This window comes from Ailuropoda melanoleuca, chromosome 4 (assembly GCF_002007445.2).
Source record: "Ailuropoda melanoleuca isolate Jingjing chromosome 4, ASM200744v2, whole genome shotgun sequence".
NCBI lineage: Eukaryota > Metazoa > Chordata > Mammalia > Carnivora > Ursidae > Ailuropoda > Ailuropoda melanoleuca.
The window spans coordinates 84,819,095-84,846,456 of NC_048221.1; the positions used below are offsets into that span (position 1 = coordinate 84,819,095).

The window sequence follows — 27,362 nt, forward strand, 5'->3', positions numbered from 1 at the left end:
TCCCCCTGCTTGTGTTCCCTCTCTCACTGGCTGTCTCTATCTCTGTCAAATAAATAAATAAAATCTTTTTTTAAAAAAGCATCTTTTTAAAGAATGAATGGGTCAACCAGGAAATTAAAGAAGAATTTTAAAAATTCATGGAAATAAATGAAAATTAAAACACAACTGTTCAAAACCTTTGGGATGCAGCAAAGGTGGTCCTAAGAGGGAAGAATATAGCAATACAAGCCTTTCTCAAGAAACAAAAAAGGTCTCAAATACACAACTTAATCTTACACCTAAAGGAGCTGGAAAAAGAACACAAATAAAGCATAAGCCAACCAGGAGAAGAGAATTAATAAAGATTAGAGAAGAAATCAATGATATAGAAATAAAAAAAAAACCAGGGGAACAGATCAAGGAAACTAGGAACTGGCTCTTTGAAAGAATAAGATTGATAAGCCCCTGACCAGACTTATAAAAAGAAAAGAGAAAGGATCCAAATAAATAAAATCATGAATTAAAGAGGAGAGATCACAACCAACACCGAGGAAATACAATTATAAGAACGTATTATGAGCAAATATATGCCAACAAGTAAGGCAATCTGGAAGAAATGGATGCATTCCTAGAAACATATAAACTACCAAAACTGAAACAGGAAGCAATAGAAAACCTGAACAGACACTGTAAGGTCTGTTCCATATCCAGCAAGGAAATTGAAGCAGTAATCAAAAATCTCCCACAAACAAGAGTCCAGGGCCGGATGGCCTCCCAGGGGAATTCTACCAAACATTTAAGGAAGAATTAATACCTATTCTTCTGAAGCTGTTTCAAAAAATAGAAATGGGGTCGGCTTCCACCATGGTGTACCGTGGCCAGGGCCAAAAAGTGCAGAAGGTGATGGTTCAGCCCATCAACCTCATCTTCAGATACTTGCAAAATAGATCTCGAATTCAGGTGTGGCTTTATGAGCAAGTGAACATGCGGATAGAGGGCTGTATCATTGGTTTTGATGAGTACATGAACCTCGTATTAGATGATGCTGAAGAGATTCATTCTAAAACAAAGTCAAGAAAACAGCTGGGTCGGATCATGCTAAAAGGAGATAATATTACCCTGCTCCAAAGTATCTCCAACTAGAAATGATCAATGAAGTGAGAAATTCTTGAGAAGGCCATGTAGTTTGTTTTTTTTAGATGTCCTTTGTTGGGAGTATAGTTCTAAAACGTTTGTTTGTATTGTTTTGATTACCTTTATGTTATTACCAGAGGACAATAAGTGCTGTGGGATTGTTTTTATTTAAAAAAAAAATAGAAATGGAAGGAAAATTTCCAAACTTGTTCTATGAGGCCAGCATTACCTTGATCCCAAAACCTGACAAAAACCCCACCAAAAAAGAATTAGAAACCAATATCCCTAATGAACATGGATGCAAAAATTCTCACCAAGATACTAGCCAATAGGATCCAACAGTACATTAAAAGGATTATTCACCATGACCAAGTGAGATTTATTCCTGGGCTGAGGGGTGGTTCAACATCTGCAAATCAATCAACATGACACACCACATTAATAAAAGAAAGGATAAGAACCATATGATCCTATTAATAGATGCAGAAAAAGCATGTGACAAAACACAACATCCTTTCTTGATTAAAACTCTCCACAGCGTAGGGATAGAGGGAACATACCCCAATAATCATATAAGCCATATATGAAAGACCCACAGTGAGTATCATTCTCAACGGCGAGAAACTGAAACCATTTTCCCTAAGGTCAGGAACACGACAGGGATGTCCACTCTCACTGCTGTTGTTCAACATAGTACTAAAAGTCCTAGCCTCAGCAATCAGACAACAAAAGGAAATAAAAGGCATCCAAATAGGCAAAGAAGAAGTCAAACTCTCACTCTTCACAGATGTCATGACTCTATGTGGAAAACCGAAAGACTCCACCCCAAAACTGCTTGAACTCATACAGGAATTCAGCAAAGTGGCAGGATATAAATCAATGCACAGAAATCAGTTGCATTTCTATACAGTAACAATGAGACAGAAGAAAGAGAAATTAAGGAATCAATCCCATTTATAATTGCACCAAAACCCAGACGATACCAAGGAATAAACCTAACCAAAGAGGTAAAGAGTCTGTACTCAGAAAACTATAGAGATTTCATGAAAGAAAGTGAGGAAAACACAAAGAAATGGCAGAACGGTCCATGCTCATGGACTGGAAGAACAAATATTGTTAAAATGTCTATGGGCCTCGAGCAATCTATACATTCAATGCAATCACTATCAAAATACCATCAACTTTTTTTACAGAGCTGAAACAAATAATCCTAAAATTTGTATGGAACCAGAAAAGACCCCAAATAGCCAAAGGAATGTTGAAAAAGAAAACCAAAGCTGGGGGCATCACAATTTCAGACTTTAAGTTATATGACAAAGCTGTAATCATCAAGACAGTATGGTACTGGCACAAAAACAGACATATAGATCAATGGAACAGAATAGAGAACCCAGAAATGGACCCTCAACTGTATGGTCAACTAATCTTTCACAAAGCAGGAAAGAATATCCAATGGAAAAAAGACAGGCTCTTCAACAAATGGTGTTGGGAATACTGGACAGCCAAATGCAGAAGAATAAAACTGGGTCATTTTCTTATACCATACACAAAAATAGACTCAAAATATATGAAAGACCTAAATGTGAGGCAGGAATCCATCAAAATCCTAGAGGAGAACACAGTCAGCAACTTCTTGCAAGATACATCTCTAATGACAAGGAAAACAAAGGCAAAATGAACTATTAGGACTTCATCAAATTAAAAACCTTTTGCACAACAAAGGAAACAGTCGACAAAACCAAAGACAGCCAACAGAATGGGAGAAGGTATTTGCAAATGTCTTATCAGATAAATGGCTAGTATCCAAAATTTATAAAGAACTTATCAAACTCAACACCTAAAGAACAAATTTTCCAATCAAGAAATGAGCAGAAGACATGAACAGACATTTCTCCAAAGAAGACATCCAAATGGCCAAGAGACACATGAAAAAATGCTCAAATATCTTGGCCTCGGGAAATACAATAAAACCACAATGAGATACCACCTCACACCAGTCAGAATGGCTAAAATTAACAGGTCAGAAAATGACAGATGTTGGCAAGGATGCACCTCTTACACTATTGGTAGGAACGCAAGCTGGTGCAGCCACTCTGGAAAACAGTATGGAGGTTCCTCAAAAAGTTGAAAATAGAGCTACGCTATGATCCAGCAATTACACTACTAGGTATTTACCCCAAAGATACAAATGTAGTGATCCGAAGGGTCTCCTGCACCCCAATGTTTATAGCAGTAATGTCCACAATAGCCAAACTATGGAAAAAGCCCAGATGTCCATGAACAGATGAATGGATAAAGAAGAAGTGGCATGTGTGTGTGTGTGTGTGTGTGTGTGTGTGTACACAACGGAATACTACTCAGCCATCCAAAAATTGAAATCTTGCCATTTGCAACAACGTGGATGGAACTAGAGGGCATTATGCTAAGCAAAATAAGTCAACCAGAGAAAGACAATTATCATATGATCTCACTCATATTTGAAATTTAAGAAACCAAACAGAGGATCATAGGGGAAGGGAGGGGAAAATAAAACGAGATGAAATCTGGGAGGGAGAAAAACCATAAGAGACTCTCAACTATAGGAAGCGAACTGAGGGATGCTGGAGGGGAGGAGAGTGGGGGGATGGGGTAAGTGGGTGATGGACATTAAGGAAGGCATGTGGTGTAATGAGCACTGGATGTTATGTAAGACTGACGGATCACTGAACTCTACCTCTGAAACTAATAATACACACTGTACGTTAATTAATTGAATTTAAGTAAAAAATAAAATAAAATCTTTTTTAAGAAAAAAAGCAAGCAAGAAAGATCATCACTACGTTAAAGCAAAGCTATCCTTGTCCCTTACTGCCAGGAATGACGCACGCTTAATGGCACTGTGTATACAAAACTGCATTACAATGTATTAGACCTGAGGGGGATTTCTTTGATACGAAGCCTCTTTGAGAGAGAAACATCAAGGCCCAGCTTGTTTGTGTAAATGCCAGAAGCACATATTGAATGAAGAATGGAGTCTGCGCTCCTCAGTTCAGAAGACAGAATTAGGAGTTGGGAGTAGCAACTACCTCATCTAAAGAATTTACTCCAAAATCTGAATTAATTTTCACCATTGAAACGGAAAAAGGCTAATTTGATTCCGTAGCTATGAAGAATGGGCATAGCAGCATCCTTTGTAAAATTACTTTGGAAATGTCCCTGGTTTATTTAAAATGCCAGGGATGCATTCAGCAACAAAATGCTATGACAAATCATGACAAAAACCCTAAAGAATTTTCACTCTAGCCTTTCGTGGAATCCAGAGCGGCAGCAGCAATTCCTGGTAGGACTGTCTTTTCTTGCACTATACCCAACACTGGACAAGGAAACTATATACCTTATTGATTCAGGAAATCAAAGTAATAAAACTGCCAGCAACAATGCGGCCAAGCGATTAAAAGAAGGCTGGTTGAAAATTTAAACACCCTTTTTACTCATTAATCTCCAACTGCTAAAGACAAACAAAAAGCAAAATTAACATGATTGTAAACTAAGCACTTGTGTCCCGTGGCTACCGTGTTAGCCTGCTGAGAGGAAATGGGCTGATCAAAGCCGGGAGTCCGCAGAGAGCTGTGGATAAGAGCTGCTTCAGGGAGCACACAGCCAGGATCCATTACCGGGCCGGTTCAGGAACAGGTGAGTACCGTAATTAATCTTGCCTTCAATTTGGAGAGAAGCAGGAAACCTACCTGCTCTGTCCACCGAGTTTATATGTTAATCCCCCGAGCTCTGGGAAGAAGTTTTTAAATTGGCGTGAAGACTTTTCCTGCCCTTCCGAACGTGTAGAGCAGAAACAGTTGGGAGGGGTTGCTGAGGTCCCTAACTTCAGGCAGTTAAGCCGCCTCCCAGGAAAGCTGTTGATTGCTACCTTGCTTGGTTTGACGCATCTAAGCCCACAGAGCAAAGGCTCTTCCAATGAAGCTAGCAGGTTTTTTAATGCAAGAAAATTCTGAGAGACACAGGAGGCCTCACCCCACAAACATAAACCATGAAAATCCAGATACTTGGAATTGGAATTGCTTTCCAGGGCAAACTCATCTAATCGATGGACTCTTGAATTGCTTAAAGCATACCCAGGACCTTACATATTATTCTAGATACAGAAAAACGAATAGGTACCTGCCTTGTCCCTTCTTTGCACCAAATTCATATTTAAAAAAATAATAAATCGTACAAACAAGGGGCGCCCAGGTGGCTCAGTCAGTTAAGCATCTGCCTTCACCTCAGGTCATGATCCCAGGGTCCTGGGATCGAGCCCAGTGTTGGGCTCCCTGCTCTGCAGGGAGCCTGCTTCTCCTTCTCCCTCCGCCTGCCGCTCACCCTGCTTGTGCTCTCTCTCTCTCTCTCTGTCAAACAAATGAATAAAATCTTTTTTTAAAAATCGTACAAACAAAATATCTGCATTGGCAATAGAAATTTCACATTAGAAACACTGAGAACTTATACTAGTAGCAAAATAAAGTTGAACCACAGAAAGCAATCTTACTTCTACAAGGAGGCAACAAATTATGGGTGTAAGGGGAAGATGCAAGAAGATGCCCTCTGACACCCCTAACATGGAGTGGTAGAGGCCACTCTGTGGCAGAAGGCTGAAAGCAAAGCAGTTTGAGAAGCCTGTTAGAAAGGGTAATTCTTGGGTGCCCCTCCCTCTGAGACACCCTCAGTCATGGGCTGAGGCTCCAATGGGGCACCAGTTAGCCGTACGAGCATAAGACCTTAAAGAGTAAGGTCCTTCCCCCCCACCCAGAGAACGTGCACACAGTGGCAGAGATGTGGCTTCACTAGGACTACCTCTCCCATTCCTCTCTGCCCCGTCATGCACAATTCTACAACAAAACATTACTACATTCCTGAAATGTCACTACTGCCAGCTTCTTTCCTCTTTAATTTATCAGGATCTGATGTCCTACTACTAAAAATTTGGTTAGGACCTCTCTTAGTCAGTTGGGTCTACTAACAAGACCATACACTGGGTAGCTTAAAACACAGAAATTCATGTCTCACACTTCTGGAAGCTGGGAAGTCCAAGATCAAGGTGCTGGCAGATTCAGTGTCCGGTAAGAGCCCTCTTCCTGGTTTACAGATGGCTGTCTTCTCATTGTACCCTCACATGGCAGGGACCAAAGACAGAAGCAAGTACTCTCCCATCTCTTCTTTTAAGGGCACTAATCTCATCATGAAGGCTCTACTCTCATGATCTAATTACCTCCTGAAGGCTCCATCTCCAGATACCATCACATTGGGATTAGAGTGTCAGTTTATGAATTTGGAGGGCAGGGTGGGGAGTGGAATCAAACATGTACTCTGTAACAGGACTCATATCAATTTCTGACAACTTCCAACTCCTATTTGTTCAAAATCAGCTGACCAGGACTGGACATGAATCCATTGAAAGCAAATTCAACCACATATTTTATTTTTGTTGTTCAAAGTGGGTAGGGAGTCTCTGTGTGGTCACTACCTATCACACAACAGGGCTTAGGGTGAATTCCACATGGTCACTCAGCTTGAGTTAAGGAACAGGCCTTCATAGGGGGAAATTACAAGCCAAGAGTCAGAAAGAGAAGATGGCATAGTCGAGGATTTTCCAAACATCCCAGAGAGAGAGATGATGCTGTGTTGGGGTGCTATGTGTGTTCCAATGGAAGAACGTGTCCCCCAAGATGTTATCTTCTTAAACTTGTGAGAAAGCAGCCTCGTCAGAATGTGGACAAAGATATTATTTAGAGCCAGGGTGACTGAGGTTAGGTGCCAGCTGCCTGGAACCTGGGGATCTCAGGGTCCCTTAATAAGTTACAGCCCCTTTTGCAAGGGGTAGAAAGCCCTCCTGAGAAGCTAAGTATGGGCACAGCTTCTCCTGCTGGTAGAAGGGCAGACCCTAGTTCTTTTAGGCACACTATGTGGGCATCCCCAGCATCAGCTCCCAAGGTCATTTTTTGATGATCTACCTGAAGTACCACACTCTTCTAGTCACAGTTTAAAGGGTGTTAGTCCTAAGCTGCTAATGACCAGTGTGAACAACACTCCACTACAACAATCTGCCAGGTAAAGGAAATGCCTTGAGTTATTAAAGGTGGTTCAGGGATGAAAAGGTTCCAACGGAATACTTACATAACATTCAAACACATCAGAATATTAAGTTAGAGGCAGAAGGCAAAGTGGAGATTATCTACCAATTAGGGCAAAAAGATGAAGAGATGATGAGATGAAGAAAGACATAAGGGAAAATAACATTAGAAATCAATTCCTTCAACAAATCTTTATTAAACCATTATGTTAAGTTATGAGGATGAGCTGGTGAGCAAGACAGATACGTCCTCCTTGTTCTATAGGCAGCCCAGTAGATGTTTAAAAGGCTAAAATAATAATTTTTAAAGATGCTTTTTTCCCTGAATTACTTGCATGAACATTTTAACATTCTCCCAAGTTGCAATTCTGTTTACCTGAAGAAACAAACAAAAAAAGAGCTGATTGATGGATGCAACAGAAGCAATTTTTAAAGTTAAAAAAAAGGACTTAATATAATCTTTTAAAAAGTACTCAGAAAAAAAATTAATGTTTATTATGTTCTAGACACATTTTAGGGACAAGACGGTCGTACAAAGGCGTATTTGGACAGAATTTTTAAACTTCAAAAATAAGAGTTTTACAAGTTTAAGACTCGCCAGGTAACAGTAAAGCACCATCTACCACGCTTGGAAGGACATGTTTTCAAATATGCCAGAACTAGGAAAATGTGCCTCCTTTCTGAATAAGCTATTTCAAGACTTACTCTAGAACAAGAGATGATCAGAAGGAAAAACTTAAGCAGGGACGTTGCAGCTGAAAGAGACCAGCAGTAAGCCGGGAGAACATTTCATTTGTAGGGGTGAGTCTGGTATAAAGACAGTTATACCACAAGGAAAATGGACAAAACATTTGAATCCACTGAGTAAGAAATATAAATGGCTAGTGAAATAGCACTGATCAGGGATATGTAAGTTAAAACCACAAAGAAACACCACTTTCCAATCTATCATATTGATTTTAAAAATTTAAAAAAAAAATACTAGCCGAGGAACCAGCTTGATAGAGGAACCCACTGTCCAAAGTTGGGACAATTTTGGCATTAAAAGAACCATGACTGTAATTGATTGAAACATGTTAACTATATTAGAAAATGAGTCCATATGATACTCAAAAAAATTAAAAGGAATAAAATAAGCAAGCAAATAAATAAGAACTTCTTTGAAGGTGGCCATTATGCCAAGTTCTTAACTCTGGAAGAGAAAGGAATATTTTTCCTTTACAGTAGGAATCGTATTGCAGAATAACCTAATAATCCTAGTCAATGAGGAAAGGCTCTTCTTTCCAGAAAAATGCCAGCTATAAATGTAGACAGAACTGGAAAATCACAATTCGCAACCCCTAAGGAAATAATTAAGCCAATAGTATCAACAGATACTGAAACCATTAGGTGATAGGTTGATGGACAGCTGGATATTCACCTAGTGCCAAAGTTATCATCCCACAGATTACTATTTAGTTCCAAGATGATTGTCGACAGGTTAACCCAGTGGTCAATCTTACCATCGCCAATGATGGGATTACCAGAGCTTCATAATGTGACTCCTGGTGTGATGCGGTGTTTAGCCCGAACTTAATCAAGCCCTTAGATCCAGCTTCCAATAGGTGGCCCTCTTTAAGCCTTCCTAAATCCCTTGGCCCCATCTGTATTTCAATGATCTCTTTATGTTTGTCCTCCTCCACTAGACTGTGAACTCTGAAGGGCAGGAATTAAGTATCTCTAATGCCTGACACACAGTAGGTGCTTTTAGTTCTACAACAGAAGAATATCACTTATATTTGATTGTTTTCTCACTAAACGCTGAACTTCATAAGGTTAAAGAATACATCTGGTTTTATGCACCATTAAGCCACTGGTGCCTAACAATTCTTGGTTTTCAATAAATATTTTTGAATGAATGAATAATTTTATAAGTAATCGCCTCTATTCCCTATGACACTGAGTCACATTCCGAGAAAAAGCAGCTTCTTGACATCCTTTTCCTTGTAATGATTTAGTGCATTAAATTAGTTCTTGGATTTATTCTCATATTACAAACTCCTAGCGATTCTTCTTTCAACCCCCCTCAACTGCCAGAATGTCATAAATCAGGGGGAGGTAGAGATGAAGTGAACAGATTAGCCTCCAATTTACAAGCTTGCTTTCCCTGGGATAATTGTAAAGTCACACGTTCCTCGGTGTGACCCTATCACGACAAAATCTCCACGAGTGAATTGATTACGTATGATTATGACTAAAGATGTAGGATAACGGAAGAGTTAAACTAGTATTTGCTAGGCAAGGTTGTGATCTTTTTAAAAATATAGTCTTTCATTAGTGAAACAGGGAAAATATGTTCCTAATTACATTCCAAGCGGTTTGCTGGGATTGACAGTCCCACGGACAAAGGAGGGGACAAAACAGCCAGAGCCTGCGCCCCCCTGTAGGCGGGGCCACCGGAGCCTCCCTGGACCCAAAGGAGGAGGGGGCGGGGTCGAGGGCGGGTCCAGGCCTCCAGGGGCGGGGCCGCAGCGGGCGAGGGGCAGGCTGGGAAGCGGCGCCATATTGGCGTCGGCCGCGCTGTATTGTCATAAATAGAGCCGGTTTTGTGGTGTTTTCACTACTCGGTTGGATGCCTCGGCCATAGTAAGTGAGAAAGTGAGCGAGCAAGCGAGCTACAAGCGACCGGAGGAAAGTCGACAGGAGGAGAAGGGAGGAGCAAGAACTTGACTCCAGAGAGAAAGATACTAGCCGGTGAGGGAGACGCAGGAAGCGATGAAAGAGATGTCTGCGTAAGTGGTGGGGGGCGGCGGTTGGGAGCGAAGCGGAGAGGGGTGGGTTGGGATGGTCGGCCTGGGACCCGGTGTCCGTGCCCTGCCGCTCGCGTCCTGCCCGGAGCTCGCCCGAGTGGTCTCCTTCCCCGCTCCTGGCCGGTCGGCAAGGGCACCTCCCCTACACCCGGCGGCTCACCTGGCCACCCCTACACAGACTCGGGGACTCCTGGAGCCCCTATCTGCCCTCGCCTGTCCCGCCTCCGAAGACGCCCCCAGACAAGGGAGCGGCGGGAGAGGCGTGGGTGTCCGTGGGGAGAAATTGTCGGTCACTCTCCTGCCCCCAGCACTGTCTGAGCCCGTCTCTGCTCCTGTCTGCATTGGCGCAAATACCATCCCCCTACCTCCCCCTCCTCCCTCCCGACAGACTGTCTCCTGGTCTTCAGGAGTGAATGACCTATCCCAGCCCATGCGTTTCTTTTTAATAAAAGCTACGATCTTTTCGCCTTCCCCCGGCCTCCGCCCACCGACCCACAGAGTATCTACCGGTCTATACCTCCTGCTCACACTTTGATAAGTCAGAAACGGTTTCCGTGCTTGGCAAGATTTTGTTGTAGCTCTTAACATTTTGGTTTATTAGGAAATAATTTAAACAGAAAAATGCAGAGAATAACATAAGCATCATTTGTGTAGTCACCATCCATCTCTCCCAAAGCATAGAATTCTGTGTGTGGGGGGGGTGTACATACATATCTTTATTTAAAAGAAATCAAGCATTACCGATATGTCTTAAGGATTCTCTTACCTCCTCTTCGTCCGTTCACCTCCCTCCCTAGAGTTCCACACAGTCCTGAACTTGATGTTTATTGCTGCGTTTTTAAAAATGCTATTACAACATGTTAAGTGTCTATGATAACTGGCATTGTTTTACTTGTTTTTAAGCTTTTTATAACTAATATCATACTTGTCATTTTGCAGCTTTTTTTAGTGCAACATAGTATATTCGAACTTTGTCCATGTTAATATTTTCAACTCTCATTAATTCATATTAACTACTGTATTGTATTCCATTGTAGGGATACACCCTGTTTTAGTCTTTTTCCTGTTAGTGACTATTTCCTGTTGTTTCTAAGTGTTCAGTGTTACAGTGTGGCAGTGAACATTCTTGTACATGTTTCCTTGTACACTTGTACTAGAATTTCTCTAGGGTGTTTACTTATAAGTGAAATCGATGAGTTGAAGGGAATGTGGGATTCTTTTGCTTGGCTTTCCCTCCCCCTGCCCCAGATGAGGGAGGTTCAGAACCATATATTTGGAATTTTAGTGCTAGTAGGGTAGGAAGCTTGATAGCCAACTTTTTCAGCATACAGTTAAGAAAGGGGGACCCAAGATCATAGTGTCAGAAAGAGGTATTTGTTGAAGGGAGAATGGAGTGGTGGAAAGATCTTGGTTCATATTCTGGCTCTTCCTATCCCTTGGATCTTGGGTACTTACCTGTAAAATGGCACTTATTCAGTACCTACGTCTTAGGGTTATTGTTGAAATTAATTGAATGATCACATATAATCAGTCTGTCCCATCCATTTACCATACATATTTAAACACACGCAGACAATACCAAAATAGCTCTCTTAGATTGGTAAAAAGCTAAATCTTTAAAAAGAAGTTACTTGGAATCGCTAATTGAAATTTTGTTTATTCCACGGGGAAATTAATACCAGAAAGAAATTAAAGTCGCTAGTATTGATGTTTCCCTTTTGTTTCTTTGAATCATTTCAGAAGACATATAGGCTATTTTATCTTCCATTTGATTCTCCCTCTTTACCTAATGAAATCTTTAGCTAAAGAGCATGCCTTCCTGTAAGAACTTAGTAGCAATAAGTCAGTGTTTTGACCAGTTGAAATTCAAAAACAATCACTACTGTATCTTCGTGTGTTATTGTTTGCAGAACTAATTTATTCATTTAAAAGACTGTTCTTTTGGGGCGCCTGGGTGGCACAGCGGTTAAGCGTCTGCCTTCGGCTCAGGGCGTGATCCCGGCGTTATGGGATCGAGCCCCACATCAGGCTCCTCTGCTATGAGCCTGCTTCTTCCTCTCCCATTCCCCCTGCTTGTGTTCCCTCTCTCGCTGGCTATCTCTATCTCTGTCAAATAAATAAATAAAATCTTTAAAAAAAAAAAAAGACTGTTCTTTTATATTTTTGAGATTACATTCTTACCGTTGTTATTCATGGTCCTGAACATCGAATGGTGAAGATAGATGGTAGGGTTAGTTGGTTATTGTGTATGTTTATTTTTACTTTACTTTCTTAGCAGAATAAAAAGTTTTACCAACCCATGTTGGTCCCAGAATTTATTTTGGAATTATTGAAATCCAAACTCAGAAATTCGATTGTATAATTTCCTGATAGCTAGAATCTTTTGGAGGTTGGCTTGTATTGTGCCGATAAAAGTGTAACGAATTTGATAGTTATTTAGTATGAAAATGGTCTGGGTACCAATCTAAATGAAGAGAACAATTAACTAGAGTCACAAAATGTGAGGACTATAAATTCTGATTTGAGCAAAGGATGTTAATGTAAGTCTCTCAAGGACAAATCTAGTCGTGATTTCTTTTTAAAAGCCAGGATATTTCACAAAGACCTTCTAATGGGATGTTTTTGTTTCTTTCTTGAGGGGGAAAGAACGTTGTTCTTACTCCGAGCTTTCTTTCAAGTGGCTGACTGCTTTTCAGAGATTGAATATAGATGGTACTTGACTTAAGTCCGCAGGGTGTAGTGGAGGTGGCCCTGGCCCAGCTCCCATTCAGGCTTTTTGCATTTGAGCTAAGTGGTGCTGGCACAGTTGTCCTGATGCCAACACATGCTGCTTTTGGCTTGAAAAGACATCCTAACCATGAAAGTTGGAGGCAGTATGAATAGCCCTTCATCAAAATAAACACAAAATACCCTTTTTTCCCCTAAAAAAAAAAAAAAAGTGCCTGCCCCAACTGTTAGTACTAAGTAAACTTCTAAGGTAGCTACATTAATGAGTGGATTGAGAGATTAAATATATCAGTACGATATGATACTTTAAATTTTTTCTGCTATTTCATTTTTCTTGAACAGAAACACCATGCTGGACAGCCAGCGTCAACAAAAGCATTATGGAATCACTTCTCCAATTAGTTTGGCATGTCCTAAAGAAATTGATCATATTTACACACAGAAATTAATTGATGCCATGAAACCATTTGGAGTGTTCGAAGATGAGGAAGAATTGAACCACAGGTATGTCATTTAAAAATGCAAAATAGTTTACAGTACGTTATTTAATCACTGATTCCACAAATATAAAGTACCTCCATCCCATGCCCCTGCCTAGGGATACAAAAAATGACAACATGAAGAGAAATTTTGGCCCTCCTGGAGCTTATATTTTAGGTAGAGGTTAGAGGAAGAGACTAATAGCCAGATAAATAAAATAAATACAATGTTACAGATGACAAATGCTGCTGAGAAAAATGAAGCTGGAAGTGAAGGTTATCTGGAAGGCTTATTGACATTTGAGGGAAAATTTCAAAGTGAGAGAAGGAACTATGTAGATATTTGAGGGAGGAGCATTCTAGGCAGAGTGTTTGAGGTGGGAGTGTACCTGGTATATTTAAGGAATTACATAGTAAGGTAACCTGGGTGTCCAGAGCAGAGTGAGTAAGCAGGTGAATATGGGCTTAAAGAACATAAGATGGGAAGTTGCTTGGAGAACTAGGTCACTTAGGACCTTGTAAGTCACTATAAAAGTTTTGGCTTTTACTCTGAGTGAAATTGGAAGCCATTAGGTTTTTGAGCAGAAGAGTGACATGATTTACTCATGTTTTAACACAGTCACTCTGGCTGCTATATTGAGAATAGTCTGAAGAGGGATCAAGGGCACAAGTCAGGAGACTGGTTAGGAGGCTATTATAAGAACCCAGGGAGGAAAGGATGGGGGGTTGAACTAAGGGGATGTTAGTGGAGGTAATAAGAAATAGGATTCTGGATATATTTTAAAGGTAGGGTTGTTTAATGACTGGAATATGTGTGAGAGAGGTTAAGGATGATGCCAAGGTTTTGGGTCTTAGCACCTCAAGAGATAGAATTCCATCACCCAGAGAAGGCTGAGGGAGAAGCAAGTTTGGACATCTCAGGAATTCCATTTTTCATATGTTATCCTGGAGATGTCTAACCTCTACTTTTTTTTCTCTTTCTCTCTTTTTTTAAATATGGATTTAGATATCCTATTGGTTGAAAGTTTGGTTTAATATCAGACAACTGTTATTAAGTAATATTATTTCATAAAAATTAGCCAGTATTTAATTTACCCATTTTAATTATCCAAAGATCTATGACTGTAGATGAGAGGATGCTAACCTCTATCACCATACTGAATTGATTTTATTCCAGAGTAAGGCCAAGTAAGTTGACAATTCAGTTGGCCTCTGCAGTCTTACTGAAGGTAATTTTGATTTTTTATTAGACTTCTTGAATTTTGAGAATAGCTCAAAGACCAAAATGCTGCCATCACATTCATCATTTCTTTGGAACTCTTAGGAACCTAAGAATGCCAGAGATGTGTATGTATCAACAGATGTGACAGCATTAGCCCATGTATGTGCTTTTTACTCTAGCGCCAACATAAAGGTTCTGCCTATATGTTTAACTCATTTTTTAAATACTGTTTTTGGGTTTTCTTAGTTTTAATCTAAAGCATGTTGTTTTTTATTATAGGCTTGTTGTTCTTGGTAAACTGAACAATTTAGTAAAAGAATGGATTTCTGATGTCAGTGAGAGTAAGGTAAGACTCTAAACTACATTGAATTCAGTTTCATTATGTCCTGATCATTAGTCCTAGTAATAAGATGCAGGAGTTGAGGATAATCTGAAATAGGCTTTTTGGTGTACTTCATAATGAATTGGTCTAGACAGTTGAGTCTCTAAATAATGATAATGAGATAAATAAATGAGAATTTACCCCAGTGTCTAGCTGCAATTCTGCATAGATTTCCTGCTTGAATTACATGTAGTTTACCAAAATTTAAATATCAAGGGATTTTACTTTAAAAGCCAGATTTCAGACATCTTGTGAAATACCAGATCTGGCAACATTGGGCCTGCCTTTGTGCAAGGCAGGAAGAGGCTTCAGTGGATTTGGGCTCCTGCCCTCCAGTGTCTTGTGGCCCCACCAATGCCTGCTCTCTCCGACACAGCGCCTGTCATTTATCAGTCAGTTTCTGTGTTTCTTATGTATACCTTCCATTTGCATACCTGCCTGACCCCTGAGACATGGGAGTTTGCAAATCCTAATTTATAATTATGCAGCTTTTTTCCCCTGAAGTACCTTTACTATTTTTCTTCTAAAATAAGTTATATTTTCTTTGCTTTCTTAGAGTATTTTGAATGTAACTGAGTTTTCCTATTTCTGGGAATCATCACTGAATATTATTTTACTGGCTGTACTAAATTGAAGTAGGGGGTGCGGAACTGGGTGATATTATTTGCCCCTTCACTGAGTGGCCCAAACTGTTGTATTTTAAGTTTTCATTTGGTTTTTATAATTTTTATAGTTTCCCTATCTTTCCCTTAACAATAAGCTGAAAGTTAATATATCATAGCAGTCACTGTGTCTCTCTGTAAACTCTTTCTTCTCCTTAATCTGCCTGGATTTAGAAATTAGATAAACACCCATCAGAATTCTTTTGCAAATTTTAGTATTTCTTTGTGTACCTATGGTACATGTTTAAAATTGGTTCTTCTCGGGGCGCCTGGGTGGCACAGCGGTTAAGCGTCTGCCTTCGGCTCTGGGCGTGATCCTGGTGTTATGGGATTGAGCCCCACATCAGGCTCCTCTGCTATGAGCCTGCTTCTTCCTCTCCCATTCCCCCTGCTTGTGTTCCCTCTCTCGCTGGCTGTCTCTATCTCTGTCAAATAAATAAATAAATAAATAAATCTTTAAAAAAAAAAAATTGGTTCTTCTCAACAATGGACTCAGAATAAGGTCATGAGGGAATCTGCTAAGTCCGCAGTCATCGGGTTTAAATAAATGGTCTTTATGTTGTTTACTTTTGCTGCCAAACAGCTATCTGACTCATTTCTGAACTCTCAGCAGGGTTATCAGTAGTTGAGATTTAGATAAGTTTAAATTCTGAGCAGGTGAAATGCTAGTCATGAGTAACAAAAAAAAAAAAATCATGTTTGTTTTTCTGCTACTAGGTGATCAACTCCACAAGAAAAAGACCTGTCTTGGTCACTTACATAATTTCAGGACAGAGCTCAGGCATTAAGTAAATGTTAAAGGAATCTGTTTTCCTTCTCTAATCAGCCCATAATCATTATGGGTGTGCAAACCAAATACTCAACTTGCTAGAATTATTTTAAAATCATAATTACAAGCTTTATGACTTACTGTGTGTGGTCTTTATGTCAACTATTGTGGTTGTGCCAAGGTCTTTGCTTCCATCCCTATTCTAAGAATGCATTTGAGATAAATCAAGTATTATTCACAAAAGAGGCTATATTAATTTGTTGAGAGATACACCTAACTAATTTTCTTCACAGTTTCTTTGCACTTAACAGAAAAATCCTGTTTCAAGGTCAAAAGGTGGTTTTTTTGTTTGTTTCTTGTTTTTAATAAATTGCTTTTTCTCCCATTTCACTCACATTAATACTTTAATCTGCAAAAAGCAATCACTGGTTTACATTTAATTTCTAGGCATAAAAATTTAAGACTATGTCATAATTTGGATTTATTTTTTTAAGCAAAGTGAATAAAATACCTCACTATAAAAAACTTTAAATTGGTTTTGACATTTTCCACTGTGTGGATAAAGTGATTTTTTTTTCCATTTTCTGTATCAGCTGTTCCTTTTATTTTTGCTTATTTTAGTCTGGAAAATATCGGAAGGATTTGAGTTAGATCAAAGATCGTTTGACTATTCCACACACAGTTGGGATATTTAAGCTATAAACCATCTAGAACTCAAACAGATCATTTTAGTTAAATACTGTGGTTTGTGATGAAAATATTTTACTCTGATTGGTGTATCACTTTCTCATAAATCATGTAAGAATCTTGCTTTTCAAAGTAGGAAAGTAAACTAAAATAGAAAGTAGAAAGCTAAGCCAAAAGGTCCTATCTTCTTTAACTTTTTGATTCATACTAATAAATTCACTGGCTTCTTTCTAGCTCTAAAATCATGGTAGTCTTGTGTGGTAGTCTTAAACATTAATACCCATTAAACAGAGGAAGTAACAGACATAATACCCTGTTACATAGATAATTTCATTCAAGTTAATCAAGGGATATTCTTTGAAACTTGCACTGGGCATTATAAAAAGAAATAAGAGAAATAGTAGACGCAGTTCTCATTTTCAAGGAATTTAAATATAGTTGAAGAGGTGGGACATGTATTCAGGGAAAAAAGGTTAATAATAAATGTTGTATAAAAGAGGTTAAAGATAATAGTGGAGGAGCACACAGGGAAAAGAGCTTGTTATGGAAGGGGGGATCATCAGAGAAGGCTTCCTGAAAAAGGTGGAACTTGAACTTTGAAAAAACAGATGGTATTGAGATACCCAGAGAGGAAGGGCAAGCATTTGAGGTGGGGAGAATGGCAAGTGCGATGGAAAGGAGACTGGATTATGTAACATGTTGGCAGTTGGAGCTTCAAAAGGGAAGAGCAGGAGACAAGGCAGGAAAGATCCATAAGAGCATATTGTGGAGATTCTCAGGATCCAAGGATCCTTACCTCAGTAGTCAGAGAAGAATGCATTAGCACGTTTTGAGCAGAAGAGGTATATATAGTAGAGTAAGAACGTCAAGTGAATTTTATACAAAATAGAATAGGAGAAAATAAAGACTACGGTCAAGAAGGTAGCTTAAGATTCTATTAAGGCCTAGAATTAAGGACATAGTAGTTGAATAGAAAGGAGGTGACATGTGAGGGATATAAGCTAAGAATTGGTAAGCCAGGAAGAATAATGACCACAGGTATTAAGGAGAATGAGGAACAGAAAGAGAGAAAATCAGAAGGGATACCTGGTTTATCATAGGAAGAGTATTTTGTTTTAAGCATGGAATATTGAAGTGGGTCAGAATGTCTGAGTGAAAATACCTGATGGGGAGTTAGAATTGGCTTCAGAGAGAGGTGACGAGTAGCCTTATAATTCTGGTACCTTCTAAAAAATTTCATTAAATATGTTAGCTTACCTCTTATAAGGAGGTCATGTCAAGATGACCACTTTCTTAGAGAAAGGTTGCAGAAATTCAATCAAGAAATTAAGCATATTTGTCACAAAAACTAATGGGTAAGTGGAATGAGTTAAGTGTATGATACTATAGAGAACTGAAAGTGCCTTAGTTTGGTAGGTAAGAGTTCCTTGGTGACTTCAGAATGATGGAGCCAAAAACAGGCAATTAGAAGGGGGCAAGTAGGGTCAAGCGTTGAAAAATGTTTTTCTTAAGAGAAGTGTGTGCATGTATAGTAGGCATGAATTTGTTTTGTCTTCCCTCTGGGAATGCTCTTAATTACTGCAAGCTGCAGCCCAAAGAGCTCTGAAGTACTTTCAGAAATCTCAATTTCCCAAAGTTGACAAATGTAGTATATATCGGTAGTATTTAGGCAATTTTTATGCTAAATAATTTCAACAATTGAATGCCATTTGTTTAATTTAATTTTAGAATCTCCCACCTTCTGTTGTGGCTACTGTTGGTGGTAAAATTTTCACGTTTGGCTCCTATAGGCTTGGAGTACACACCAAAGGTAACTGCTTTTCTGTGTTCTGATAAGAACTTTCAATAACAAGCTGTTGTTATTCATAATTAGAAGTACAGAAGAAAAAAATACCCATTATCTCACTACTCAGAGCTAATCATTGTTAACATTTTCCTGTAGTCATCTTACATATTTTCTTCTGTACATAATGTTTTTGTATGTTTTAACAAAAATGCATACAGTATAGTCTTAATTAGAAATACTTTGATTTGCAGGAGCTGACATTGATGCACTTTGTGTAGCTCCAAGACATGTGGAGAGATCTGATTTTTTTCAGTCTTTTTTTGAAAAATTGAAACATCAAGATGGCATTAGAAACTTAAGAGTAAGTATCCTCTAGTATTTAGTATTTTGAACTTGATAACAGAAGCTTGGGCTTATGATTGTTGAAATATTTCTTAAGAAGTTGCTATATCTTATTAAAATAACAGATGGTTAAGAACATGGGCTTTATAGTTAATACAGACCTGGGTTTGATTCTAAAATCTACCACATATTAGCTCTTAGATTTTAAGTTACCTATTTTCTTTGAGCCTAGTTTCCTCAAAGCTGTAAGATGGAGATGTAGTGATAACTTTTTATAAGGTTTTTCTGAGAATCAATGAGATAATTGACAAAAATATTGACTGTAATATTTGATAAGTGGTTGATACATATCAAATGATAGCCGTTAGTATGTGTAAGATTCAGTTAGTCATTCTCTTTGTGCATATCTAGCCATTGATTCAGCAAATGAAATTTCAGCACAAGTGATTTATCAGATATTGTCCTTAGTCCCACAAATACAGTAGTGAACAAGACATAGTTTATGGGAGGGAGGGATTAGGGGAACTAAGCAAACATAGCTTTAATGCAATCTAAAGTGCTAGGATAAGGTGAAGTTGAAAGGATCTGCATTATTTGGGCATCTGAGAATGGAGAAAGGAGGTTAAGAATTTGTTAGGTTGGGGGATTGAGGAAAGCTCAGGAAGATGACATTTCTACTAAATCCAAATTACATTGATTGTATATTTTTAATAGATTAATCATGAGCTCTGATTATAATTTCCAACACTAGTGTTCTTTGTAAATAATCAGTTTTCAATTTAATCTCAACAAATAGTAAGTACCCGGATGATCGCAGTTCTGCCTGCCAGTTTCTGATGAATATTTTTAGGAGGATAATAAATTAGATAACTACTGTCATGACATTTTCTGTATCTTAAATAACACAATCCCAGAGTAGAAGCACTTACTTATTTGGAATGTGAGACCAAGAACATTTTCACTTTTTAGCAAAGGTATTCACATTATTGGCAGCTAGGAGGGATAGAGAAAGGATTACACCTTTAAAAGATTATTTATGTGTTCTAATTGTTGTCCTCTTTTGTAGGCTGTAGAAGATGCCTTTGTACCTGTTATAAAATTTGAGTTTGATGGAATTGAAGTAAGTGTTTAATATTTTTTCTGACTTTGCAACTGAATTAATACATAGGCTTTTTTCAGTTTTGTTTTGTTTTTTTAAGTCAGACTGACAAAGACACGTATTTTAAAGAATCAAATAGTTTTTAAATAGTTCCTCACCTTTCTTTCTCCTATATCTATTGACTTCTTACTATGGAAAATGAACCAGCTTCTATTCCTACCCCCATGATTTTTATATATACCCTTCTCATTCCTATAATCTAAAATAATTGTGTTATAATTTGGATTGGAGCAATATTCAGTGTTTACATTATTATAATTGTATAAATAATGTTCAAAACTGAGCACAAAGTGTACTAGATTATCATTCTTTGTGGCATTTTGTTTCTTGGGAGTATATAATTGTTTTGCGTTTTGTTTGCTTGGTTTTTATACTTAACACTAATTCAGAGTTAGTTTCTGTTGGCTGTCTAAATCAGGTGTTCTGTCGTTATCATCTTAAAAAAATATGTGAGTCTTTTCACATGTTGGATTCCACACCAATTGTTCTCCATGAAGGATAAACAGCTGGCATCTTGGATCTTTCTTTACTATCATCTTAGGATTTCCTTTCGCTTCTCTCTAGAGTTGTCTTCTTTTTTGACTTACTCTCATTTTAGTGGCACTTATCCGCTAGCTTCCTGAGAAAGAGTGCATATTTTTGAGATCCTGTTTATTTAAAAATGTCTTTATTTTGTTTTCACATCAAAATAAAAGTTTTGAGTATAGAGTTCTAGGTGGGAAATAATGTATCTCAGAGTTTTGAAGGCCTTGCTTCATTGTCTTCTACCTTTCATGCTGTGTTGAAAAGCGTGATGCCATTTTGATTTCTCATCCTTTGTGGTCTGTTTTCTCTCTTCGGACACTTAATGTGATCTTTTATTCCTGGGCTTCATAGTTGTAAAATTCATGGTAATGTACTTTGGTATGTGTCTTTTCAACCAAATATGCTAGGCAATCAGTAGTCCTCTTCCACTTTGGAAATTCCTGTCCTTCCATTCTTGGAAATTGTATTGAATTCTATTGGATTTCCTGCCTTTGTTTTCTCTTTTTTCTGTATATTGGACTGCCACATCTTTATATTTTTCTTCTGCTTTTGGGGGTTTTCTCATCTTTCAAGCTTCCTATTGTTTTCCATTTCTGCTGTCATATTTTTAATTTCTAAGAATAACTTTATTTTTCTAAGTGTTCTTTTCTGTTTAGTTATGTATTTATTTACAGCCTCCTATCCTCCTTTCCTGGATACAATATTTTTTATCTCTGCTTTCTTAAATCTGCTAAGTCTGTTACCACTTATCCATCTGCTTCCATAGTTTTTGCTGTTGTCTCCTTTTATTCCCTTCTTCCTAGTGGGTTATGCCTTTAAAAACAAAACTAAATAAAAATGAAATTTTACTGGTATTTTAGTGGGGTTTCAAGAGGGAGTGAATGTAAATGTGTGTTGGATCTGCCATCTAGAAATTCATTCATTAGATTTTGATGTTCTTTTTAATGCTTGGCATATATGCTAAAATTAAAATGCTTTCCCTTAATTTGCAAATTTAATTACCCTCACAAAACTTTGCAGTGATTTTCCCATGTGAGATTGCCTACATAAGCTTTTTGAAGTTTTGGTAGAACTTCCCAAACTAATAATTAGAACTTTATACTTTTGAGGTTGGGGTGGAGGGAGGGAGAATGGACTAGAAGGAGAAAAAGTAATATTTTTCTCTTTTTTTGCATCTTTCCAAAGATTGATCTAGTCTTTGCAAGATTGGCAATTCAAACCATATCAGATAATTTAGATCTAAGAGACGACTCTCGACTGAGAAGCCTTGATATAAGGTGTATTCGCAGCCTAAATGGTAAGCTTCTAAAAAGAAATCTCAGATATCTGCTTGAAAACAATTAGACAAAGAGATCTTTTTTGCAGAACTATTAATGGACTTTTTAAGGGATTGGATTAACTCAGTTAAAAATGATGTGATTTTCTTTATATAGATAATCTGACCACATTTAGGCATTTTAAAAGACATACATTTATTTGAAACGTTGTTTATGTTTGTAGTAATGGTGCGCAGACCTAATGGTCTCAGGACCCCTTTGCGCTCTAAAAATTTATTGAGGACCCCAAAGATCTTCCATTTATGTGGGTTATATCTGTCAATATATGCCATATTAGAAATAAAAACAGAAATTTTTAAAGTATTTATTTCAAAATAATAAGCCCATTCTAAGCGAATAAAAATACGTTTTTGTGTGAGAATGGGATTTTTTTTTTTGTATTTTTGCAAATCTCTTTGACTTAATGGAAGATAGCTAGATTCTTATATCTGTTTTTTCAATCAGTTTCTTGTAATGTTTTGATTGAAGCACAGGAAGAATCTGACCTCTTAAAGATACATAATTAGAAAAGGGAGGAGTATTTTAATAGCCTTTTCAGAAAATTGTGGATATTCTTTGACAATACAGCAAAACTTGACCAGTGACAATATCTTTTTCCTTTTCAACAGCTTTATTGAGGTATAATTACATGTCATAAAATTTGTTCTTTTTAGGTGTACAATTCTGTAGTCTTTACCATATTCATAAAGTTGTGTGCCACAATCCAATTTTAGAACATTTTCATCATCTTCAAAAGATCCCTCTTACACATTTACAGTCATTCTCCTTTCCAGCCCCCAGTCCTAGGCAACCACTATTCTACTTTGTGTCTATAGATTTGCCATTTTCTGGACATTTCATATAAATGGGATCATGCAATATGTGGTATTTTGTGTCTGGCTTCTTTCACTTAGTGTAGTGTTTGTGAGGTTTGTCCATGTTTTAGCATATATCAGAAGTTTGTTCCTTTTTATTGGTGAGTAAAAGTGATTCTTTTTTTAAAGGTTAATTTGCATATCAAATCTAAAACCATGTCAATTAACTTTTTATACTCTTACATTAAAATCTATTGGTCTGTCTTGTTCTTTGAATGGATCTTTTACCCATACCTGATTTTGTACTATTATGCCTTGGTCATTTGGAAATTACTGGTTCACAAAGTTATTTGGATCTTCAAAATGTTAACACACATTTCATTATAAAATATCCAGGAAAATCACATTCATTAATATCACCACCAATCTCATCAGAAAAGTCTTTAAATATTGGAAAGCTGTCAGGCTCACAGTAGCAGATACGAGTTGTCCAAAATTCTAATTTTTACTCAAAAGCTAAAATTTTATTATTGGTAACAAGATTTGTCATTTGTTTTACTTGAAGTGAGGGACTCACTTTGTTCATTTTTTAGGATTCTTCTAAGTAAAACTGGTGTTCCTTAAAAACCCACAAAAAAACCCAAGTAGTTCAGCTTGCTTTAAACTTGCTCGAACATTGGATGGGTTCCTTTCCTGTTTTCTAACTGCAAATGCGTGGTGGTGAGGGTAATTGTTTACTAGTACAGTTTGTTGCTAAAGCTGTGATACCAGCAGTTTTTATCCACCACTGCTTATGCACCATTAGTGCAAACATTAACACAGTAAAGAGGCAAAGCTTTATTATAATTACAAAAATAGGTTTGACAAACTTGAAAAAAAATATAGGTTAACCTAGCATTCCCAAGGGTCCAAGACTGCACTTTGAGAACAAAACACTGGCTTATAGCATCTTTTGTTTTGTCATTGCATTTTTATTGTACTTTCAGAGTATAGCAGTAAATCACAGTATTTGTGAAATAAGGTGTATGTAAAAGCAGTAACAGTTTTATAAGTTGGGGACATTTGATTAACAGTAAAGACCAATGGTGAAGAAAGCTAAAGATAGTCAGATCCATCTCTTATTTTAATATTTAATTACATTTCCCATGTACTTTTTAATTCTTTAAAAGCAAAGTGATTTCTCATATATGTGCTAAATTTCAAATACACAGAGAAAATAAAACCACATTTTATTGTCTTTGATAGTTTTAGCATTTAAGAGTCTCGAAATTAGAAGGGTGTCTGAATTAACTAGATTTTGTTGCATAATGAAAAATGAATGCTTTATCTTTTTCAGGATGTAGAGTTACTGATGAAATTCTGCATTTAGTGCCAAATAAGGAAACTTTTAGACTCACCCTAAGAGCAGTCAAATTATGGGCAAAACGTAAGTATCCCACATCTTTTAAGCTTGTGTTATAAAATTACAATTTTCGTTGCTAATGATAGAAGCACATATGGAGAGTCTTGAGCCTGTTGATACTGTTGGAGATTGAGATCCAGTAGATTTTGGAGAATCCTGTTTCTTTTTCAGTGATTATGGTGCTCTGGTGTGTGATTCTACCTCGTTTCTTGGTTGAAAACTAAAACCTGACTTCCCATCTCAGGTTTTAGCCAGGCAGTCAGAATGAGTTAGAACTGAAAGAGTGAAACCCTCACTGTTGTTCACGTTCTCTGTAGGCAGGACCATCTTATTCATCTTTGTCTCCCCATTACCAGCACCGTGTAGTTTGTAGTAGGTATTCAGTAAATTTATTAAATGAAGACTCTCCAGTGATAGTTTCAACTTCTTTTTATTTTTACATTATGACACTTTTCTAATAAAGCTTGGAACTAATGTATATATATACATAGAATATGGTCATAAAAGGCCCAATCCTGAGCTGGCACAGCACATTTTCTATTATTTCTAACTACATTTAAGTAGTGCTATACTTCTGGCACCAGGTTTTACATAGTCTAAAACTGCACTCTCCAATAAAACTTTTTATGATGATGGAAATTCTTCATATCTGTGCTATTCAAAAAGTAACCATGTGGCTATTGAGCACTTGAAATGTGCAACCAAGGAACTGAATTTGAAAATTAAATTACAATTCAAAATTAAACAGTATCTCAGAGAAGTAAAAGCATATGTCTGTACAGAAATTTGTACAGTGATAGGGTGCCTGGGTGGCTCAGTCGGTTAAGCGTCCGACTCTTGATTTTGGCTCAGGTCATGATCTCTGGGTCCTGGACTCAGGTCCTGCTTTGGGCTCACGCTCAGGGGAAGTCTGCTTCTCTCCTCCTCCCTGTGTCCCACCCCCTCTCACACACACTCTCTCTCTCAAATAAATCTTTTAAAAAAATTTGTGTACAGATATTCATAGCATTCTCATAATAGTCAAAAAGTAGAGACAACCTTATGTTCCTAATCTGATCAATGGATAAACAAAAGATGATATGTCCCTACTATGGAATATTACTTGGCAATAAAGAGGACTGAAGTAAATTCCATTTATATGAAATGTCCAGAATAGGCAAATCTATAAAGATAGAAGAATAGTGCTTGCCTAGGTCTGGGAGGATTGGGAACAAATAGGAGGGGAGTGACTGTTAAAGGTTTCACTTTTGGGTGATGAAAGTGTTCCAGAATTGATTATGGTGGTGATTACACAACTCTGTGAATATACTAAAAGCCATTAATTTTTCACATTTTACATGGATGAATCCTATGCTATATGAATGATATCTCCATAGCTGTTACCAAAAAAAGAGAAAATGCTACATATGACTTATGGCTACCATATTGGAAGCATACATCTAAAAAGCCCTTAAGCAAGTAGGATTTGTCCTTGGGCTCAGTTACCTTGTATAGTCAAGATAAAGTAATTTGCAAGAAAGGGATATCACAATTTTTCTTTCCTTACAGATTAAATTAGGTACCATGTTTTGTCATTTCTTAGATGCATATTTTATGCATTTAACATATCTGAAATTGACATTTTGTATCTTTTTTCCTTGCTTACTTAGTGGGACATAAAATAATGGTGTATTATGTAATTGAGGACCTAATAGGTTTGATGAAATGTAATATTTTATAGATTGTTGTAAGAAACAATTTAAGAGAAATGAATAATATCAATGATGTGTTGTACTTTATGGAGAGGTATCCAAATTCTGCAAAATAATGAAGTTAGTCCAACTTTACACTTAATTTTAAAATGCCCATGAATATGATTCCTAATGAAATGTTTATTCTTCCTACTTGTAGACCCTCCAGGTATCTTTCCTCCTTCCTTTCATTTCTTTCTCAACCATAGCTATTGAAAAGGGGGAAATTCCAGTGTTATATTAATAGAGCCCAGTCAGGCAGTGAGAACTGAGGCAGGGAACAGGTGTCTGTTTTGGCGAAGTAGGGGGATAAGATGCAGCTTATGGGTTACTAATAAAACTGTGGACCTAGCATAAAGGTCTGCTTATTGATTGTGTAATGTTTCCAGAGGAGAAAGGATAACTAAGCAACAGTCTTAGGAACTAAATTATCCTATTTCTTACAGTTGAATGTCATGGATAGTAGATCCTAACAATAATTAACAAATATATTAATTTTTTAGGACGTGGTATTTATTCCAACATGCTGGGATTCCTTGGTGGTGTCTCCTGGGCAATGCTGGTTGCAAGAACTTGCCAATTATATCCAAATGCAGCAGCTTCTACTTTAGTTCATAAGTTCTTTTTAGTTTTTTCCAAGTGGTAAGTATTCATATGCATACTTTAATTATTTACTAACTTCTGCCTTTATGTAAATTGGTTCAGCAATTTAAGAGAGATGCATAGACTTTTTCTATTGTCTTAGGTTCCTTTTAAGTTAAAAGTTTAAAGACATCAAATTTGAGACAATGATGAGACACCAGATGGCGCTTTCTTCTGGGGTTGAGGGTGATCTGTAAATGTAGGCTTTTAGCTTGAGAGTGGTCACAGTAGATTTGGGTGTGATTACTAGCTACATATAGATTAATGTCTCATATGTAAAATGGAGGTGATAATCATAGCTACGACATGGATTTATTAGTATTTTCAGTAAAGTTAGCTCTTGCTGCTATTAAATTATCAGTTAAATCCATGAAAGCAAATAGAAGGAAGGGGAAAACTCAGTTTTGGTTTTTTTTGGTTTTTTTTTTTTTAAGATTTATCTATTTATTTTAGAGAGTGGGGGGTGGGCAGAGGGAGAGAGAGAATCTTTAGCAGGCTCCATGCCCAGAGCAGAGCCCGACACAGGGCTCAATGTCATGACCCTGAGATCATGACCTAAGCCGAAATCAAGAGTCAGACGCTTAACGGAGGCACCGAGGTGCCCCTGGAAAATTCAGATTTAAATTAGCTACAGCTTAAGGGGCTAAACAGTATTTGCCCTTTCAGAAGATGCATTTAAAATAAGCAGCTTTTTCCTTTGTATACTTCCTTC

The 27,362-nt window shown here is 37.5% G+C and overlaps 2 protein-coding genes across 4 annotated transcripts in view; both read left to right on the top strand.

The window, feature by feature from the left end:
* The first annotated feature begins 836 nt into the window (after positions 1-836).
* LOC100484971 (small nuclear ribonucleoprotein E) lies at positions 837-1,278 on the top strand. Its single transcript, XM_002927155.4, has one exon. The coding sequence runs from the start codon at positions 844-846 to the stop codon at positions 1,120-1,122; it is 279 nt and encodes a 92-aa protein (XP_002927201.2). The 5' UTR covers positions 837-843; the 3' UTR covers positions 1,123-1,278.
* An 8,443-nt stretch (positions 1,279-9,721) lies between these two features.
* Positions 9,722-27,362, top strand: part of PAPOLG (poly(A) polymerase gamma) — a 29,348-nt gene continuing 11,707 nt past the window's right edge. Inside the window, exons 1-9 of one of the 3 annotated variants that reach the window (XM_019807900.2) lie at positions 9,722-9,987; positions 13,075-13,236; positions 14,713-14,779; positions 18,662-18,743; positions 18,971-19,080; positions 20,128-20,181; positions 21,931-22,042; positions 24,213-24,302; positions 26,512-26,650. In XM_019807900.2, the coding sequence (XP_019663459.1) occupies positions 9,971-9,987; positions 13,075-13,236; positions 14,713-14,779; positions 18,662-18,743; positions 18,971-19,080; positions 20,128-20,181; positions 21,931-22,042; positions 24,213-24,302; positions 26,512-26,650 (833 nt within the window). In that variant the 5' untranslated portion in view covers positions 9,722-9,970. The remainder of the gene's footprint in view (positions 9,988-13,074; positions 13,237-14,712; positions 14,780-18,661; positions 18,744-18,970; positions 19,081-20,127; positions 20,182-21,930; positions 22,043-24,212; positions 24,303-26,511; positions 26,651-27,362) is intronic. The other 2 variants (XM_034659181.1, XM_002927156.4) reach the window with 2 other exon arrangements.

Bases quoted from the DNA above. Each gene is read 5' to 3' on its own strand.
- LOC100484971 (XM_002927155.4), top strand. From the start codon at position 844: ATGGTGTACCGTGGCCAGGGCCAAAAAGTGCAGAAGGTGATGGTTCAG.